The sequence below is a fragment of the Lepidochelys olivacea genome (assembly GCF_965140295.1).
Source record: "Lepidochelys olivacea isolate rLepOli2 genome assembly, chromosome: 2".
Lineage (NCBI taxonomy): Eukaryota > Metazoa > Chordata > Testudines > Cheloniidae > Lepidochelys > Lepidochelys olivacea.
The window spans coordinates 92,024,651-92,043,780 of record NC_140412.1 but is presented as its reverse complement, the minus strand read 5'-3'; the positions used below and the strand labels follow the sequence as shown (position 1 = coordinate 92,043,780).

General features: G+C 41.9%; 1 protein-coding gene across 2 annotated transcripts in view; it reads left to right on the top strand.

Moving 5' to 3' along the window:
- The window catches only part of SPIRE1 (spire type actin nucleation factor 1), a 171,804-nt gene that overhangs the window by 59,955 nt on the left and 92,719 nt on the right, over positions 1-19,130 (top strand). For both annotated transcript variants that reach the window (XM_084620673.1, XM_084620674.1), the window contains exon 3: positions 5,321-5,554. In XM_084620673.1, the coding sequence (XP_084476799.1) occupies positions 5,321-5,554 (234 nt within the window). The remainder of the gene's footprint in view (positions 1-5,320; positions 5,555-19,130) is intronic.

Sequence of the window (19,130 nt, the reverse complement as noted above, 5' to 3'; positions counted from 1 at the left end):
TCAGAGTAGCAGCCGTGTTAGTCAGTATTCACAAAAAGAAAAGGACTACTTGTGGCACCTTAGAGACTAACAAATATATTGGAGCATAAGCTTTTGTGAGCAACAGCTCACTTCATCGGATGCATTCAGTGGAAAAACTGAATGCATCTGATGAAGTGAGCTGTAGCTCACGAAAGCTTATGCTCAATTAAATTTGTATTATTTTTGTTTATCATTGGGCTTAATTGTAAAATGCTGTTAAAATTTGTGATGAATGGTGCAATAGAAATGCAAATATTATTGTAACTGGATTGTGAGTCTTTAGGTCGAAGTGGAGAGGTTCAAAGCTATTCTGTTGACCTACCTTGGCAGCGAGAACAGTTGAGCCGCTCTAGTTCCAACTCAGGGATACAAAAGTCTGAGCGGCTCTCTGAGTGAAAGAGAACTACAAGGAAGGGCAGGAACTCTGCTGGAGAAAGTCCTTTTATGTTTGTAAGCAGAGCCCTCCCTTTTGGGCTTTATTGCTTTATTTAAAAATAAAAGCAAACCTCAGAAAGATGGTGAGTTTACAGACATTACCCCATTTTGCATGTGATGAGTATAGGGGAATGGCATGGAGACTCTGCCTGTTTGCAAACCAGTTCTGGTAAGTCTGAAAAGTAAACAAGTTGAAAAAAAAATACTGATGTATTTCCTAAAAGAAAGAACTGTAGCTGTTTAAGTTCATATTCATTTCAGTTAAACCTTTTAGATGCGTCCTAAACCAGTATATATATGAAAGCTCAGATCTGTATATAATGACTATATATCTATAAGGTCTTAAAGAGCTTTGCTCGTAGACTGAAAAACTCACAATGCCTTAGCATATGGAGGTTTTACTTTAAACCAAGCAGCTGTAAATTAATAGTACTGAAATGATTACATTGCATTGAAACAATTGCCAGTGCAACAGTAAACAATGTTCCAGAGTAGCAGCTGTGTTAGTCTGTATTCACAAAAAGAAAAGGAGTACTTTCGTGAGCTACAGTTTATGCTTAGTTTTTAAGGTGCCACTAGTACTCCTTTTTTTTTACAGTAAACAATGACATGTTTGCCTAACTCACATAATTTTCTGTGTCCTGTACCTAGAGTTTGAGAACTTCTTAGTTCTCGAGGCTTCAAAACTTTAGCAGAAGATTTGCTCTCTGCACATCAACCAGTGGCTGAGTAACTTAAAAAAAATAAATTAGGCTGCTTACGTTATAATGCTTTATACCTTCACATTAAGTTCCTTTGAAAGTCATGGCTTCAGACCAGGAAAGAAGCTGTTCCCAAAGGCTGAACTTGTACTCCGTACTGTGCTTAAATATTAGATCATTAGGGAAGGCAAGTGGAGAGATTTTGTGTGTGTGCAGGTGTGTTTGTGTGTGAGAGAGAGACACACACAAATAGAACACATTGATATTAGATAAACACTATAAAACCATATTCTTAAATCCAGCTTGTACATATAACAAAAATCAGATTATTTCCATTGATGTAGGTAAAAGTAGGCTTTTCATTCTATACATATATCTCAAGGACACCGGTACTGACCCACTTTGCTCAGATCTTGCTTGCTTGCATCGGGAATTATATTCTCCCAGTTGTTTTAAGTCTCATTACTGGCTATTTTGTGAATGTACAAAAATCGGAAAGGTTTTGTTTGGTATTCCTATGGCAGGCACTTATATGTGTTTTTATAACTTCCATGGTAAATTAGCATTGGTTAAAGTGTTACATATTTCTATTACATGTTTTCAGCAGCAGCAAAGTTTCTCAGTTAAAATGTTCATTGCTGTGTCATAACAAGCTGAAATGGAGATACTGAGACAGAATAGATATGTTGCTAAGTATGACAAAATAAAGGATTTGAAAGGCAGGGAAGTAGTTCTGAATAGTTTCTGTTCAGACTTTTGTGTCAGGCCATCTTTGCACATATTATGAAGTCTATGCTTAGCACATAATGCAGAAGCCATATTACTGGGCTGGAACAGGCACAGTGTTGGTACATCAAAGAAAGCAACAGCTGTCATTGAGTTTTAGCTGTAGTACTTGTGAAGGCCTTAATCCCTGTTCCTAATCAAAGAGAGAGAGAACTTCCCCTTTTAAGCCTGTTTTGCTGTCTTTTCCAAGAAAAGTGCTCATTGGGTCCTGGACCTGAAGCCTTGTCACAAAAAATACTTTTTTTTTTTTTACATCAAATTTAACACCAGGAAAAAAGGATTGAACAGATAAAATTTCTTAGACTTTTGTTTTTATGAAACTAGACAAAATTTATACTGTGCACTCATATCAGATATTTAAGAAATATTTAAGCAGTTGTTAAACTACTTGATTCCACCTGTTGAACAAGACTAAACTATTCTATCAAAAGCATTTCTGTGCTGTCCAGCAAGTACTTAAGACAGTATAAAATGTTCATGGAGGTTCTGCTAATGATGTAACTGAATTTGCTGAATGTTATAGATTTTAAAGTATGCCTGGTGGGTGCTTCCAAATGTGGTTTAACTCTTCTTAGATTCTTGCCTTTCAGATATTAAAGCATTACATCAGGGGTGGCCAAACTGTGGCTCTTTTACCATTAAAATGCGGCTCGTGGAGCCCCCCACACCCTCCCGTTCTTCACCTACCAGATTGGGGGTGGGGCAGAGAAGCTCAGGACCTCTGCCTTGCAGCAGGGTTGTGTGGTCGGGGCTTCTGCCCAGCAGGGAGGGGTTTTTTTTGGGCTTCAGCACTGCGAAGCACACCTGCCAGGGCTTGGGGCTTCAGCAGGAGCAGGCTGAAGCCCCGGCTCCTGGCAGGTGTGCCCCTGCTCTTGAACTTCTGAAGAATGTGGCTCAGAGGGCCAGTAAGTTTGGCCACCCCTGCACTACATGTTGAGGATATACGGAGGACCTTTGTGGAAGGAGCCATACTTAAAAAATGTACTTTGCTTTATAACAGTTGTTTCACATTTTCAGTCCTTATATGTTCATTATGAAAGTTTCCCAAAGATCTTTCTTTGAATATCTCATTCACAGTTATTCCAAAATAGGGATGCACAGCTTTGCTTTGTAGTTTTCTAAGCCAAACCAGACATGTTCATGAGAGTACCAGGTATCTTTTTTAAAGCTGCTATGGAAGAATGTAGGAAAATCAGTATTATTCCATATAATTGTTAAAATATTGGAAAATATAATAAATATTATAAAAGGTGGATAAATCTGCCTTTTTCTTGCCCTTAATGTGCTGGTGTTTTAATTGTGCACTGTGAAATATGAACAGTTTATTAATGCATTTTATGTTGAGGAATGTTTTTGGTTTGTTGGAAAAAACAAATAGCAAAGTTCTGCATTTCAGGAAGGATTACTTACCTAATCACGGTACAAATTGCCACTAAGTTCTGCACCTGAAGTGGTCTAACAATTTGATTATTAGTGCTCTCTACTACTAATGCATTCCCATGTCTCACTAGAGAAATGAAGCATAAAACTGCTGGTCCATTGCTGGTGCATTACATTTTCTGTCTGGATGTGATTATGATTAAACTGTTTGAATTCCCCTACTAAATTATAATCCATTACAGTAAGTCCTCTTTGAAATGTTTTACTGTAGTAAAATAAGTAGGTTGCTCAAATTAAACCTTAAAAAAAGTTTAAGATGTGAGAATTTCTCCTTTTTTTTTTTTTTAAAGGATTTTTTTTAGCTAGAATTGTGTGGAATGCCAGACTGGGGGACTGAAACTTTCTTATCAGGTTGGAAATATTTGAAAAATATCTGCTTTTGGAAATAGTTCCATTACTAACTTCTGTTCCAGGGCTGTTCTACTTCTGCACTGCTGCCTGACCATTTAAATAATACCACAGTAGCCATCAGATTTAAAAGATCATGACTTTTTTCCCCTTAAGGTCTTCAGAGTGCTAGGTACTGCAATGCCTCTGGTATTAATAATCGTTAATGTAAAGAAAGAAAAGGTATACTTGGCATTTTGGAGCATTCAGGCCAATTTCTTATTACTAGGAAAGATTGAGAAGATCAGGGACTGTCTCTTGTTCTATAATGTTAGGCACTGTGAAACAATAGGGCCCTGATCTCAGTTGAGGTCCCAAGGGGCTACTAAATTACAATTACTACTAAGAACAACTAGATTTTCCCATATGGGATCTCTGTCTCGTCACCAAGTAAGTGGATCTCAGTGGTTTGATCAGAGCTCAGTCAGGTTCTGAGTCAAATCGATCCTCACAGCTATGGCCAGTCATCCCTGGAGGCAATGAGGTGGTCCAAGTCACTACCACTTGTGGAAGGAGTTAGGCATCTTTTCTTAAGTCCCCCCACCCTTTTTTTTCTTAAACAAAAGGAGGATAAGTGTGTATACATATACCAAACATTTTTATAGGAATCTAAAAGAATATTTTGAGCTGAAACACTTTTAGGAATAAAAATTCAAAATGGTCCAGCTTTGTTTTTACATTATTTTGTTTTTGCCTGTCAAATTTTAATATAAAAAATGTAGCATGACACATTTTGCTATTGGGTCCTATATGTTGACTTGCAGGGCAGTGATGCAGTGTGGAGGGTCACTGCCCTCTTTAATTTGAATGATCTTATAATATCAATCTTAAATCAGCAGTTGTAGGGTGGACAATTTATCACTTGTTGCTCAAGGATGTTTGTGTTTTTACACTTGCCTACTAGTTCATTGAAGTGATATAAACTGGCCATCAGGAAGTTTAGACTTGAAATTAGATGAAGGTTTCTAACCATCAGAGGAGTGAAGTTCTGGAACAGCCTTCCAAGGGGAGCAGTGGGGCAAAAAACATATCTGGCTTCAAAACTAAGCTTGATAAGTTTATGGAGGGGATGGTATAGCCTAATTTTGGCAATTGATCTTTGACTATTAGCGGTAGATATGCCCAGTGGACTGTGATATGCCCGACGGGGTGGGATCTGAGTTACTATAGATAATTCTTTCCTGGGTGTCTGGGTGGTGAGTCTTGCCCACATGCTCAGGGTTTAGCTGACTTCCGTATTTGGGATCGGGAAGGAATTTCCCTCCAGGGCAGATTGGCAGGGGCCTTGGGGGGGTTTCACCTTCCTCTGCAGCGTGGGGCACGAGTCACTTGCTGGAGGATTCTCTGCACCTTGAAGTCTTTAAACCACGATTTGAGGACTTCAGTAGCTCAGACATAGGTTAGGGGTTTGTTACAGGAGTGGGTGGGTGGGTGAGATTCTGTGGCCTGCGTTGTGCAGGAGGTCAGACTAGATGATCAAAGTGGTCCCTTCTGATCTTAAAGTCTATGATTCTATGATGCTAATAATAATGTTGCTTTCTTTCTTATAGATTATTGAATCACTGGGGATTATTATTTATAAAGCGCTGGACTATGGCTTGAAGGAGAATGAAGAGCGAGAACTAAGTCCTCCCTTGGAGCAGCTTATAGATCACATGACCAATACCGTGGCGGTAGATGGAAATAAAGATGAAGGCTATGAGGCTCTGGATGAAGGCGTGGAAGAAGATGAAGATGAAAAAGAGGAAATTGAGGTCATTCACTCCTATAAAGATGTCATGAAGGTACAGTAATAGCCAATTTACATGGTACTTTGCTGTTAAAAACTCTTTTCACCACTAAGGCCGCATCTTCGCTACAAAGTTATGTCAAGCTAACTTTTATGTTGGCATACGGCCACCGCAATTACAAAGTTGCTTGTGTGTGTGCACACTTGGCTCCTTGTGTTGACAGTGCTCCTTCTTACCAGAAGTACTTGTATCAATTGTATTGTGAGTGTGGGGCATTGTGTGATGGCTCCCAAAAGCCAGTAACAGTCAATGTAAGCAACGCAGTGTCTGTACTAACACTTCGTCAACCTAATTATATCAACTGTGATTCTACGCTGCTTGGGAGGTGGTGTTACGAAATTGGCGTAGAGAGGCACTTACATCAGGAGGAGCCAAATTTAAGTGAAGACACTTCCACAACGAAGTTGATGCAAGGCAGCTTACATTGACCTAACCCTATAGTTTAGACCAGGCTCATCGCAACAAGTCTGTTTTCTGTGCTAGCTTCAAACATGATACTGCCAGTGTGATAGTTTAGTTTCCTTAGGTAATACGTTTGTAAGTGTACTACACTGATAGTATTTAGTCTTTGACAGTAAACAATAGAAATTAAATGATCAGCTAGCATTCCCAATACTTGATATTGGGACAGTCTAATTAGTCTATTCTGATTTTGTCCTCAAACTGGATGTTAAATCTTTTAGCAGGACATCTGCTTAATTCTTTCATACACACCTTGAAATGAGAGTGGCTGTTTCAGTAATATGCACCAGCTCATTACTCCAATGTTCCTGTAGAAATGTTCCTCTTCCCTCACCCGCTTCTCTGCTGAAGGGAGTGCCTGTTCTTAAGAGTAGTTCTTTTGTGCATAGTGACTCAGGGTACGATATTTCACTCTAAGGTTTGCGATGGCAGTTCTTAACCTGACTAGTGACATTTGGAAGTAACAGCTTATGAGTTTTAAGTACAGTGCAATTTCTAATGTCAACTTTGCTACTCTTGACAATCATTTCAAAGTGGTTAATTCTCTATTTTCCAATAAAGAGCCTTTGACAGAGCTCTTAGAATTGTATATGATCTCTTTGTAGTCTTGAAGAGGGTAGAAATAAACACAGACACTGGATTTTCACATTGCTTTTATTTTCAGTAGTGCAGTCTTCATAATATTATTTATATTTACTACATCAGTATTGAAGAGGCATTTAGTATAGATTAGAGAGTGGCACTTCATTGCTCATGTAGATCGAGCACTGTTTGTTATTCACATGAAGTGCAAATGGATTTTCAGGTTTGAGGACCATCGAAGGCAGAATCTTAGCTTGGATGCCCCCAGAATGGGAATGTAGCTGTCAAAGTGGAGGCTGGAAGAGTTGTAGCAGTAATGAATTCCCCCATTAGAACAGAATGGGCAAAGTCTATTTCAGCTAACAGACTCCACAGAAACTATAAACACTCAGAAGCCCATCGAAAGTGGCCTCTTCTGGTCTTCTGAAAAGATATTAGGGTGAAGAGGAATGCTGCAAGGAGATTTGGATGGGAATAAAATTTTGCTTAGGGTGGTATCAGGAAAAACTCTATATAAATAATTAAGCTTGTGCTGTTAATGGCTGCCACGAATTGCAGACTTGGTTAAAGGTCATGGGTGCGCCCCTCATAGCAAAACCTTCCGTTCCTCCTCCCCCCCCCATTCCAAGGGCTCTGTATGGAGTATGCCCCCTAGTCCGTCCTCCCTTCCCCACATTACAGGGGCTCTGTGTCTCTCCTTTTTTTAACTTCTCCTCCAAAGTACCTTCCTTCTCACTGGATTATTAAGGCATCTCTTTCTCCTTTCTCTATCCCTCCTTACCCCCCCACCGTGGAGCGGACTTTGGAGAAGCAGCGCACTAGGAGTGAGGAAGGAATGAAGCGTCCTTGGATTAGAAGGGATGGGCAAACGCATGCTCCCTTAGGGTGACCAGATGTCCCAATTTTATAGGGACAGTCCCGATATTTGGGGCTTTCTTATATAGGCACCTATTGTCCCCCCACTTCCTGTCCTGATTTTTTACACTTCTTGTCTGGTCACCCTAGCTCCCCTACTCTGAGCAGGTTTTGGGATGCAGTGCACTAGGCAGGAGAGAGCCAGGAGAGGCCCTAGCCATTTTGCTAGCCATGGAAGAAAATATCCCCAGCAGCCGAGCTTAAAAAGAAAAAAAAAAAAGATGGCAGAGCAAAGGGGAGGACAATAAACCAAGTGGCTCAGCAATTCGGTGCCCCCTGGAAGTTGGTGCACAGGGTGACAGACCCACTTACCTGCCCATAGGACTAGCCCTGGAGAAATTATGGAGGACTTTCACTTTCCTCTCCCTCTGCCTCCCCCTTCTGTAGGGTTCTGAATCAATAGGGTTCTGGCCACTGATGCCTAAAACAGTACCTGAAATTCTCGAGTTGATCGGATGCGGTGTTGAAAAGTTATGTTACAGACAGAAAAGCTGAGTGTAGGGCCTCATTTGGATCAGCCAAAAATGCCCACTCTAGGCTGAAACACATATTGCTCAACTTTATTGTGTAAACTTATAAATGGGAAAAATTAGTTTTAAGTACAATATTTTAAATATTTTAAATATTAAAATATTTTCCTTTAGTGGTGATTGCATGCACTGTAATCCTGAGACCATGTTGTTTATTAGGTACAGAAAACATGCAAGAATGTACCCTCAAATTGTCTGAAGAGTGAATGTGGCTGTTTTGTGTATCACTTTTAACACTGTATTCTGTAGTACTCTTTCTGCGACTATTATGATGATTGATCAGCTTTAAAACGCTAAACACTGTTTGAGTGGAAGATATTGGAGGGATGTTTGCTGCAATTACATGTTTAACATTTTAAGTATTCACATATATCTCTAAGTAAAAGAATAAATGGACACAAATCAGACGTCAAGAATTATAACATTCAGAACAACCAGTCGGAGAACACTTCAGTCTCTTTGGTTGCTCGATTACAGACCTAAATGTTGCAATTCTTCAACAAAAAAACTTCAAAAACAGACTCCAACGAGAGACTGCTGAATTGGAATTAATTTGCAAACTGGACACCATTAAATTAGGCTTGAATAAAGAGTGGGAGTGGATGGGTCATTACACAAAGTAAAACTATTTCCCCTTGTTTATTTCCCCTCCTACTGTTCTTGTAAAGTGCTGGAAATAGCCCACTTTGATTATCACTACAAAAGGTTCCCCCCCCCGACCCCCCCCCGAAAGGGCAATATACCCTTTCTAGCCCCAGTTTAGCAAAGCAATTAAGCATGTGCTGAATTGGGGCTTTTAAAGAATACATCTTTTGTCAGGCCACAGAGCAGTTTTAGAGGAGGTAACATATCTGGTTGCTGTTGGTGGGAAAGAAAGTTGTCATTTTGAAAAAATATGGAAGAAGAGAACCACCAAATGGGGAAGGGTTGGCTAATCAAGCTCAGATGCATAAAATTTTTTTCCATAAGCCAGAAAACACCCATTTGTATGCACAAGGGTGTAGTATAGTGATATGCTGGCGGTAAAGGTTGAGTAGGTTTTTGAAGCCCTTACTGCATTTTCTGCAACCAAGTAAAAGGAAGGTTTGGGATGTTTTCATGTCCGTGTGAGATTCCTCCATTACCCTAGTACACATAATTTATCACAGGTTAACGGGAAAAAAATTATGGTAGCATTGTGTTAAAATATTGGCAGCATATCTTTGATTTACTAGTAAAATATTATAAAAAGGTTACCAAAAAGTATGTATTAACTTTAACCCTTTGTAACATGTATTTCATATTCCTTATAGATACCAAGTATTAGTACTACATTAACCTGAGTTTTGTTTTACTTTTTTTATTAGAATCCATAGACTTTTCAGTTTTTCTTATGCGTCTTTTTTTATAATTTAGTAGCTACAAGCTTTGCGCTGTGACTGGTCTTCATTCAGCTGACTATATAACACTGCAGAACGTCTTAGTGCATTACCCATACATAAGCAACAACATTATTCTGCCACATTTTCCACATAAGTGTGGATCTGTGAGATTCTTTCTACTTGCATCACTTTCAACCACACCTTTCCCAGGGTAAACATCTGTCAGATGTGGCAGAGAAGTTTTTTTTTCAGTTGTGAAATATGTGCAGGCTATACCTTCATTTATCCAGTGACTACCACACAACAGCATGTGGTCTTGTAACCATGAGACACAATCATTGTAGTTCCCTGTGAGCATGGTTTACAATAAAATTTTATCCTTTGCTTGCAGCTTGTAGAGAACGCTAACACAGGCTTATTTGCTGATTTGAGCAACTATTATATCTTGCCCACCCTGCAATTTTTATTGTTTGCCTGTAAAGTGGAAGATTGACTTTACATTGTCCCTATTGATTTTTAAAGTCCTTAACTGTATAGTCCTTGGTTATATACTAGGCGGTCACACGTTTCATAGCTTCTGTACGCCAAGCTCATTACGTATACTGCATTCCTATGTTTTCCCCAACATGCTCCCTGTGTGCCACATTCCCATCTCCATCTATTTCAGGGACTCCTAGCAACTCTCCCCACCCCCGACCACATGTCTGGAGCTCTGTGTGTCCCCTGTTTTCCCCATGGCAGGGGTTCTGCATGCCATCCCATTCCCACCTCCACCACCTGCCATGAGCTCTGTGTCCCCTGTGGTCTCCTCCCTCCATAGCATTTTCCCCATTGTCATCCCCCATGCTAGGGGTTATGTATGCCCCCTTCCTTGCCTCCCAACATACCAGGCTCCTGTATTTTTCCCCATGCCAGAAACTCTATATGCACCCCTATTCTCCCCCATACCAAGGTCCCTCAATTTCCCACTGCCACAACTTCATTCACCCCATCTCCCATGCTGGCATCCCCCATTTGCCCCTATCCCCAGGTGTTCATGCACCTATTACTGCTCTCCCAAAAACCATTATTATTTATCTTCTTTCTCTCTGGGAGTTGAGTCACTTCGGGTGTCAGTATGTTGAATTCTATTGGGAGGATGGACAGAGATGATATGTGGTATTGTTATGATGGAAAGTGTTAATAGGGTGCAGTTAATAGAACTGGTTTTTGATCTATCCTATAGACAGTTACAGTGGTGCTTAGAGCTGTGGCTCTATTAAAGGGAGAAAAGGGGATTCCATAGCTTTCTGTGACCTCCATGACTTCTGCAGGGGCCAGTGTGGCTGACCCCAGGGTCGCCCAAGCAGCTGGCTCCGGGGCCAGCTACTCAGGTGGCCCCCGGGATAGCCACACCAGCCGTGGCCCCAAGCAGTAGTCCACGGCTGGCCGGCTGGAGCAGCTGCGGTCCACTGGCCCCTGGTAGCTGGTGCCAGGGGCCAGTGGAGCTGGAGGGAGGAGCAGCGCTGGCCACGTGACTGCCCAATGTGCCCACTCAGATTTGGCCCCACAGCCCCTCCATTGTGACGGGAGGGGGACCAAAACTGAGTGAGAGGGATTGCAAACCGGTGCACAGGGGTCACAGTGCCACTCAGGTTTGCCCCCCACAGCCCCTCCGTCATGACGTAGGGGTGATGGGGCCAAACCTGCATGGGCACTGGAGCAGCCAGCACTGCTCCGTCTCACCATTGCCAACTGTGTATGGCAACATGTGTAGCGTGCTGTGGGTGCCACTGGTTATAGTGACCCATAACAAAGTAAAAGAAGACCAACGCTGGTCCTAATGACTAAAGTGAACCATTTATCCTCTGGCCTGTAGGTTGACTTTCAGTGGCACTGATCCAGACAAAGCAGACTGATCTGTCCAAAGCTGAACTGATCTGCCTATGAGTATGTCTGTTCATCCTACAAACGCCGCCACTGTCCAGACGTTGAAATTGATAAGTGCAGAGCGTGGTGTGCTGCATTTTTCAGTTTCACTATCAGCGTAGTGATGGAAGTAGATCCACCCTGAGAAATTGGACAGGGCAGTAACTGATCTCGTTGTCTCAGGATTTGGCTGAGAATCAACATGTCTGTCCACAGTTTTCATCTCTGTAGGCTTGGATGTCCTAGATACTTATGGCATTATAACTTTAATATTTAAGCTTTACTGACTTAAGATCCTCTCTGAAGAAGTCACAGAAATGTGGACTGTTTTAACTCTGATTCAGCTCTCTGCTGCTGACTATTACCATGACTTCTGTATAGAGACAAGGTGGGTGAAGTAATATATTTTATTGGACCACCTTCTGTTGGTGAGAGAGAAGCTTTCCAGCCATACACAGCTCTTCCTCAGGTCTGGGAAAGGTATTTTCAGCATCACAGCAAAATACAAAGTAGAACAGCAAGCTCCCCACAGACTAGGACACACCAACTCAAAGCACCAGACCCTGCCAGAACATCAGATGCAAAACCCGCAGACATAGCACCACTGCTACAATGATCAACACCACACACAATACACCTTTCAAGGTCCATGGATCCTACACATGCCTATCACATTATGTGATATACCTCATCGAGTACACTCAGTACCCCAATAACAGCTATGTGGGTGAAACTAGACAATCACTATGCTCTCGAATGAACTCACAGGAAAATTATCAAAGACACAAACACCCTAGAAGCTGTGGGTGAACACTTTTTTCACAAAGCAATCACGCTGTATGTGACCTATCAGTCCTCATCCTCAGAAGAAACCTGCACAACACTTTCAAAAATCAAGCCTGGGAGCTTAAATTTGTTACTCTGTTAAAGACTAAAAATCATAACTGAACAGAGAGACTGGATTAATGGCTCATTACAACAGTCTGTAACCCACTAACCTCCTCTTTCTACTCCACCTTGAATAGTCCCTTATAATATGTGATAACTACTTATCCTAAACAATCTGTTCCACTTCGCATTTTGCTGTGATGCTGGCAGTTCCTTTCCCAGACCTGAAGAAGGGCTGTGTGTGGCTGGAAAGCTCGTCTCGCTCACCAACAGAAGTTGGTCCAATAAAAGACATTACTTCACTCACCTTGTCTCTCTAATATCCTGGGACCAACACAGCTACAACAACACTGCATACATGACTTCTCTTGGGTGTTCTTTGAAGCCCATGTAACTTCAGCATCTCAAAGGGAATGTACCAGTATCTTGCACCAGGGGTTCTCAACCCTTTTCTGTCTTAGCCCCTCCCCACACCCAACGTGATATAAAAATTCCACGGCCCGTCTGTGCCACAACAACTGTATTTCTTCGTATAAAAAACAGATAGCAGCTAGGGGATAGCAAGCCGGGCAAACTGTTGCTCAGGCTTCAGCTTCAGCCCCAGGCGGTGGGGCTTCGGCTTTCTGCCCTGGGCCCCAGCAAGTCTAATGCCGGCTCTGTTGAGTGGACCCCCTGAAACCTGCTCACGGTCTCCCAGGGGCCCCAGGACCCTGGTTGAGAACCACTGTCTTACACAATACTGCTTGTGGAGTTTGCATTAAATACCTGGCATGGTATGCAACAGACAAAACAGTTAAAGGTGACCTACAAATCCCTTTACAGAGTTCTCTCTACTGTAGCATGATGTGCTGAATGCTTGCGGAAGCCAGGATGAAAGATAGTATTCAATATGCTAAACAACTTTTCTTAAGTTTTAAACTGTATAGGTTTTATTGTAAATTACGGAATCTGACTCCTGTAAGAATAGTGACTAACATACAGCCTTAATGATAGGTCATAAACAACTCTCCCTTTCAGCAGAGAAGCCAAGGACAAAATGGTCATGGAAGTGGAATTGCCTTCCGATCCGTGGAGATTACTCCTGGTCTGGACTGAGATACCTGGAATGGAGCGTGTTTAGAAGCTTGGCATTGCTGTTTATGGTACTGTGCCAGCTTTGTGATTAAATAGGATTTCAGCTGTTGACATTGCCAATCTGGAACCCTTTTGGAATGTTGTAATCACTTTATCAAAGAAAAATCATGCATGTCATATTAGTCACTGAAAGAATATAGGTGCTGAAAAAACTATTTCATTCTTTATAGAGGGATACTTTTTCTCTAAAAACAGCAGCTGGTAAAGTCAGGAGTATGAAACAAATGTCCCTTTAATTAAACAGTTATGATCGTCGTCTTCTTTAGTTATTCAAAATAGAGCATTGGCTTGAGGCAAGTTAGTTACATCTGGTATATTTAGTTCAATGTTGGTAACCATATCAACAGAAAATGAGTCATTTGGAGAGAAGCTATTCAGATTTATTTAAGAACTCTACTGACCCTCCAAAATAATCATCTCTCTGTCTAATTTAGTCATATTTTTTCAATTTTTCCTTGGTTATGCTTTTGGCATGATTTTGTTTTCTATGTTGCTTAGCTTATAGCAGCATGCCGTATGCTAGGAAGAAGCCGTACATCATTTGCCACAAGCTAAACATAGCTCCTTTTTGCAAAAGATAGTTGTGGATTCACAAAAATTGTATGTTGAACAGAGGCTCTGGGAGAAAAATGAATACAATAATTTCATGTAAAACACGTTTCTGATTATCTTAAACCAACATACATGTTCTCCTTAAATTGTGATGCCTCCTTGGACCCAAAAGTTAGAGGATCATATTTATCCCAATAGCTGATCTGCAAACAAGGCACCTTTTTATACTCCCAAGGGAAAGAAATCATGCAGTACAGTATTTGGGGGTGAGGGGACAGAGGTAACATTGTTACAACATAATTAAATGGCTTTATAATTGGACACAAATGAAACTTTCACATGATAGGGGTGTGACTTTTGCATGTTATTAATGTCACATAAATGCATGGCTCTGATCATCTTGATTTTTATTTGTGAATTTCATTTAATAGAACAGTAAGAAAGGCAGGGGGGTGTTCAGATGGCTTCTTTGACCTTGTGCCTTATTGTACCATCTGGGATATGCAGTCTAAAAGATTACATTTTGTGATACATAAAAAAATTAATATCTTTAATTTCAAGTGAAATTTCAATTATGGACAGTTATATAAACATTTTTATCCTGTGGACTTCTTAACCCTTCATGTTAACTGGAGCAATTGAATGAGCTGGCATCAATAGATTGAACAGCTCTCTACATATACTAGATTTGGCACAGCTCTTTATATGTGGTAGATATACTGGGGCCTGGAAGGTTCAAGAGAATGGTAGCTTCAGGAAGGTTAATTTGCAGGGCCCAGAAGCAGGTGGGACTTGTTGAGACTCCCAAGAAGCCAGCCTGAAGCATATAAAGGAGAAAATTAGTTGTTAAGGGCTTGGAGTGGCTGGAGAAGCCAAGCAACTAACCATGCCAAGGAAAGTCAGATGCCCACAGAGGGGACATCACATAGGAAATTCTGAGTTTTTATTTAACGCTCAAAGGAGGACCTGGAAACTGTCTCCGTTTTTAAAGCTTTATTGGGGTAGGAAGAGAATGTAGAGTTTTCTGTGTCCTGAAGAAAGAAAAACCTCTATTTTTGATTGCTTAAAATCTTTTTAGAGGAGCATAGGATTTTCCTATCCCTCTTTTCTGAAGGAAGAAGGGACTAGAGATTTTGACTTATATGATATAAAACCTGAAAAAAGATCATTTTGGATTTTTGTTTTCTATTTCTTGACAATAGGCCAGACAAGCATGAGACCTTTGATAGTTTAACCCAGAGACAGGGATTTTAGAAAAGCTGGACGTGCACAAGTCCATGGGGCCGGACGAGTTGCATCCGAGAGTGCTGAAGGAATTGGCGGCTGTGATTGCAGAGCCATTGGCCATTATCTTTGAAAACTCGTGGCGAACCGGGGAAGTCCCGGATGACTGGAAAAAGGCTAATGTAGTGCCAATCTTTAAAAAAGGGAAGAAGGAGGATCCTGGGAACTACAGGTCAGTCAGCCTCACCTCAGTCCCTGGAAAAATCATGGAGGAGGTCCTCAAAGAATCAATCCTGAAGCACTTGCATGAGAGGAAAGTGATCAGGAACAGCCAGCATGGATTCACCAAGGGAAGGTCATGCCTGACTAATCTAATCGCCTTTTATGATGAGATTACTGGTTCTGTGGATGAAGGGAAAGCAGTGGATGTATTGTTTCTTGACTTTAGCAAAGCTTTTGACACGGTCTCCCACAGTATTCTTGTCAGCAAGTTAAGGAAGTATGGGCTGGATGAATGCACTATAAGGTGGGTAGAAAGCTGGCTAGATTGTCGGGCTCAACGGGTAGTGATCAATGGCTCCATGTCTAGTTGGCAGCCGGTATCAAGTGGAGTGCCCCAAGGGTCGGTCCTGGGGCCGGTTTTGTTCAATATCTTCATAAATGATCTGGAGGATGGTGTGGATTGCACTCTCAGCAAATTTGCGGATGATACTAAACTGGGAGGAGTGGTAGATACGCTGGAGGGGAGGGATAGGATACAGAAGGACCTAGACAAATTGGAGGATTGGGCCAAAAGAAATCTGATGAGGTTCAATAAGGATAAGTGCAGGGTCCTGCACTTAGGACGGAAGAACCCAATGCACAGCTACAGACTAGGGACCGAATGGCTAGGCAGCAGTTCTGCGGAAAAGGACCTAGGGGTGACAGTGGACGAGAAGCTGGATATGAGTCAGCAGTGTGCCCTTGTTGCCAAGAAGGCCAATGGCATTTTGGGATGTATAAGTAGGGGCATAGCGAGCAGATCGAGGGACGTGATCGTTCCCCTCTATTTGACATTGGTGAGGCCTCATCTGGAGTACTGTGTCCAGTTTTGGGCCCCACACTTCAAGAAGGATGTGGATAAATTGGAGAGAGTCCAGCGAAGGGCAACAAAAATGATTAGGGGACTGGAACACATGAGTTATGAGGAGAGGCTGAGGGAACTGGGATTGTTTAGCCTGCAGAAGAGAAGAATGAGGGGGGATTTGATAGCTGCTTTCAACTACCTGAAAGGGGGTTCCAAAGAGGATGGCTCTAGACTGTTCTCAATGGTAGCAGATGACAGAACGAGGAGTAATGGTCTCAAGTTGCAGTGGGAGAGGTTTAGATTGGATATTAGGAAAAACTTTTTCACTAAGAGGGTGGTGAAACACTGGAATGCGTTACCTAGGGAGGTGGTAGAATCTCCTTCCTTAGAGGTTTTTAAGGTCAGGCTTGACAAAGCCCTGGCTGGGATGATTTAACTGGGAATTGGTCGTGCTTCGAGCAGGGGGTTGGACTAGGTGGCCTTCTGGGGTCCCTTCCAACCCTGATATTCTATGATTCTATGATTTAAGATGCTTGTTTTCCTTGCCCCTGGTACAAAGAAAATTTGGGGCTGGAAAGGAAGAGCTCCAAAGAGAACTTTTATTTTATTTTTCCTTCTTGGCTTGCCTGGGTTCCTTTAGATGAACAACTAGTCTGCCATAATAGAATATTTGAAGTGCAGCACTACTCCAAGCCGCTATCTACCTAAGAAACTGATGACAACCATATTTGATGGTGCAGGGTGTTATGTACATTATCCTATCCATAAGGACAGAAAACAAGTCCATTTATGACTAAAGAGGCCATATTAAACTCATGCTGATCAAGTGTTTATACCACACTAAATCTACTCTTCCTCCTCTTTGTGTGTGTTTGCATACTACACATATATTCATACCTTTGTATCCATGTACTTATGTGGGTGTATTTAAAATATTCCAGTCCAGACATCTCCATGTAACATTTTGTTCTCGAATGGGGTAGGCATAGAACTAAGGCAACAGTGGATAGAAATTCAGCTTAAGAAAATTGTTGTTCTACTGTTTCCTTTTTGTGGTAGTGTGCAGTATAAACAAGTACATGCAAGAACTGTGAAGATGAGGAAAGTGTTAGCATGATTTAATGTGTCTTTTCATGTCTGGACAGTGGAATTATGTCATAGTGGAAAGGTTTTTAATGGCTCAAAATAAGAAAAGAGTCTTCCAAATAATAGAAGTATAAAAACAAATATTCAGTGAGGTAAATCTCCTCTTATATTTGTTTTTATTTTATTTTAAATCACTATATAAAAAGATGGGAATTACTGCACCTTAACTTGATGGAAAAATCCAAAACCAGGTTGGGTAATGCCCTTTCGTGGAATTTTAAAGCTTCTTTGAACATGACAAGTGTTTAACTGAGTTATTTTGATGAACAGGTTTCATTAATTAAAGCAATGTGACTCTGGTGCCTTGAACAGTTGTCCTGATTTTTCATTCCAGGCCATGTAAGCAAATGTGGTGGTGTGTTTTTCTTTCTTTTTTTTTTTTTTTTTAAGTTAAACACTACATTCTCTCTCTCATTTTTAAACATTAATATCAAATCTAACATTAACCTTTCTCACACTTGAATGTGATACAGTGAAAAACAGGGATGGTTATTCCAATTTGTTTTAATGGAAACAGCTAAGTCTCCAGAACCCTCAGTGGCTGGTTAGCTTAACAAGATTTTCCTCAAGCCTCTCACATAAAAATGCAGAAAAGAATGGGGACTGAACAGTCCTATTGTGTAAATAACAAGCCTGATGTTCAGAAAAGCAGCACTTTCACAAGGTGGTGAATGAGACCCAGTGCCTTAATTTCTGCTGGGGTGCATCAAAAAATTTAATTTAATATCTTTGGTACCTTGATGCATTGCTCTGGTGGAATTTGATACTGACTGTCAGCAGGGGGGAGCTCTACATTACGTGTATTGAACAAGGATGTGCCAATTCTTCACCGCCCTCATTTGCTTGTGTTTTGTATCCACATCCCCTGCCCTTCATCTCTTTGTGTCCTTAGACTGTAAGCCCTTCTTTTCTGTGTTTGTACAGACCTCTGGTGCACTACCATAATAAAACTACAATAATGAAAGAGGGACAAGCAAGCAGGCATCGCTTTCTTCTAAGTGCCAGGTTAGATCCATGTCAGCAGGGCCAGGCTTAGGGAAAATGGCGCCCTGTGTGAACTTGTATTTTGTCATCGCAGGCCCCTGCTGCCTCCCCGGGCTCCCCACCCACACCCCCATCACCCCTGGCCCCCACTGCTTCCCCCAGCCTCCCAATCATCCTCCCTGGCCCCCCACTGCCTTCCTAGGTTCCTCCCATTGCCTCTGGCCCCCGCTGCCTCCCTGGGCTCCCCACCAACCCCCCCCATTGCTCTGGCTCCTTCTGCCTCCCTAGGCACCCCACCCATCCCCGCTCACCCCTACTGCCTCCCACCCCATTGCCCCGAGCTTCCTTCTGTGGCCTTGCACCTGAGGCCCGCCCCGCTCCTTGACTCTTGACCACAGCGCCCTGGGCGGTCACCCACCTATAAGGCCAGCCCTGCATGTCAGAGTCCCATTGGCTCCTTATGCATATCCTACTATGCACTAGACTCCAGGCAGCAGCTCACTGAGGGCTCCAGCTGCAATTACATTAATGTCCAAAGACCCTTAAAGATGGCAGAAAATATTGATCAGCCTGATGTTCCTTCAACCCCAGTCATGCTAAAAGAAAAGGAGTACTTGTGGCACCTTAGAGACTAACCAATTTATTTGAGCATAAGCTTTCGTGAGCTACAGCTCACTTCATCGGAAGCATACCAGTAACCTTCCTTTTACAGACCAGTCTCCTTCTAGTCTGGGTCCAGCAATCACTCTCACCCCGTGTAGTTACTGTCCTTTGTTTCAGTTTCTTTCAGGTATCCTTGGGGATAGAGAGGCTCTCTC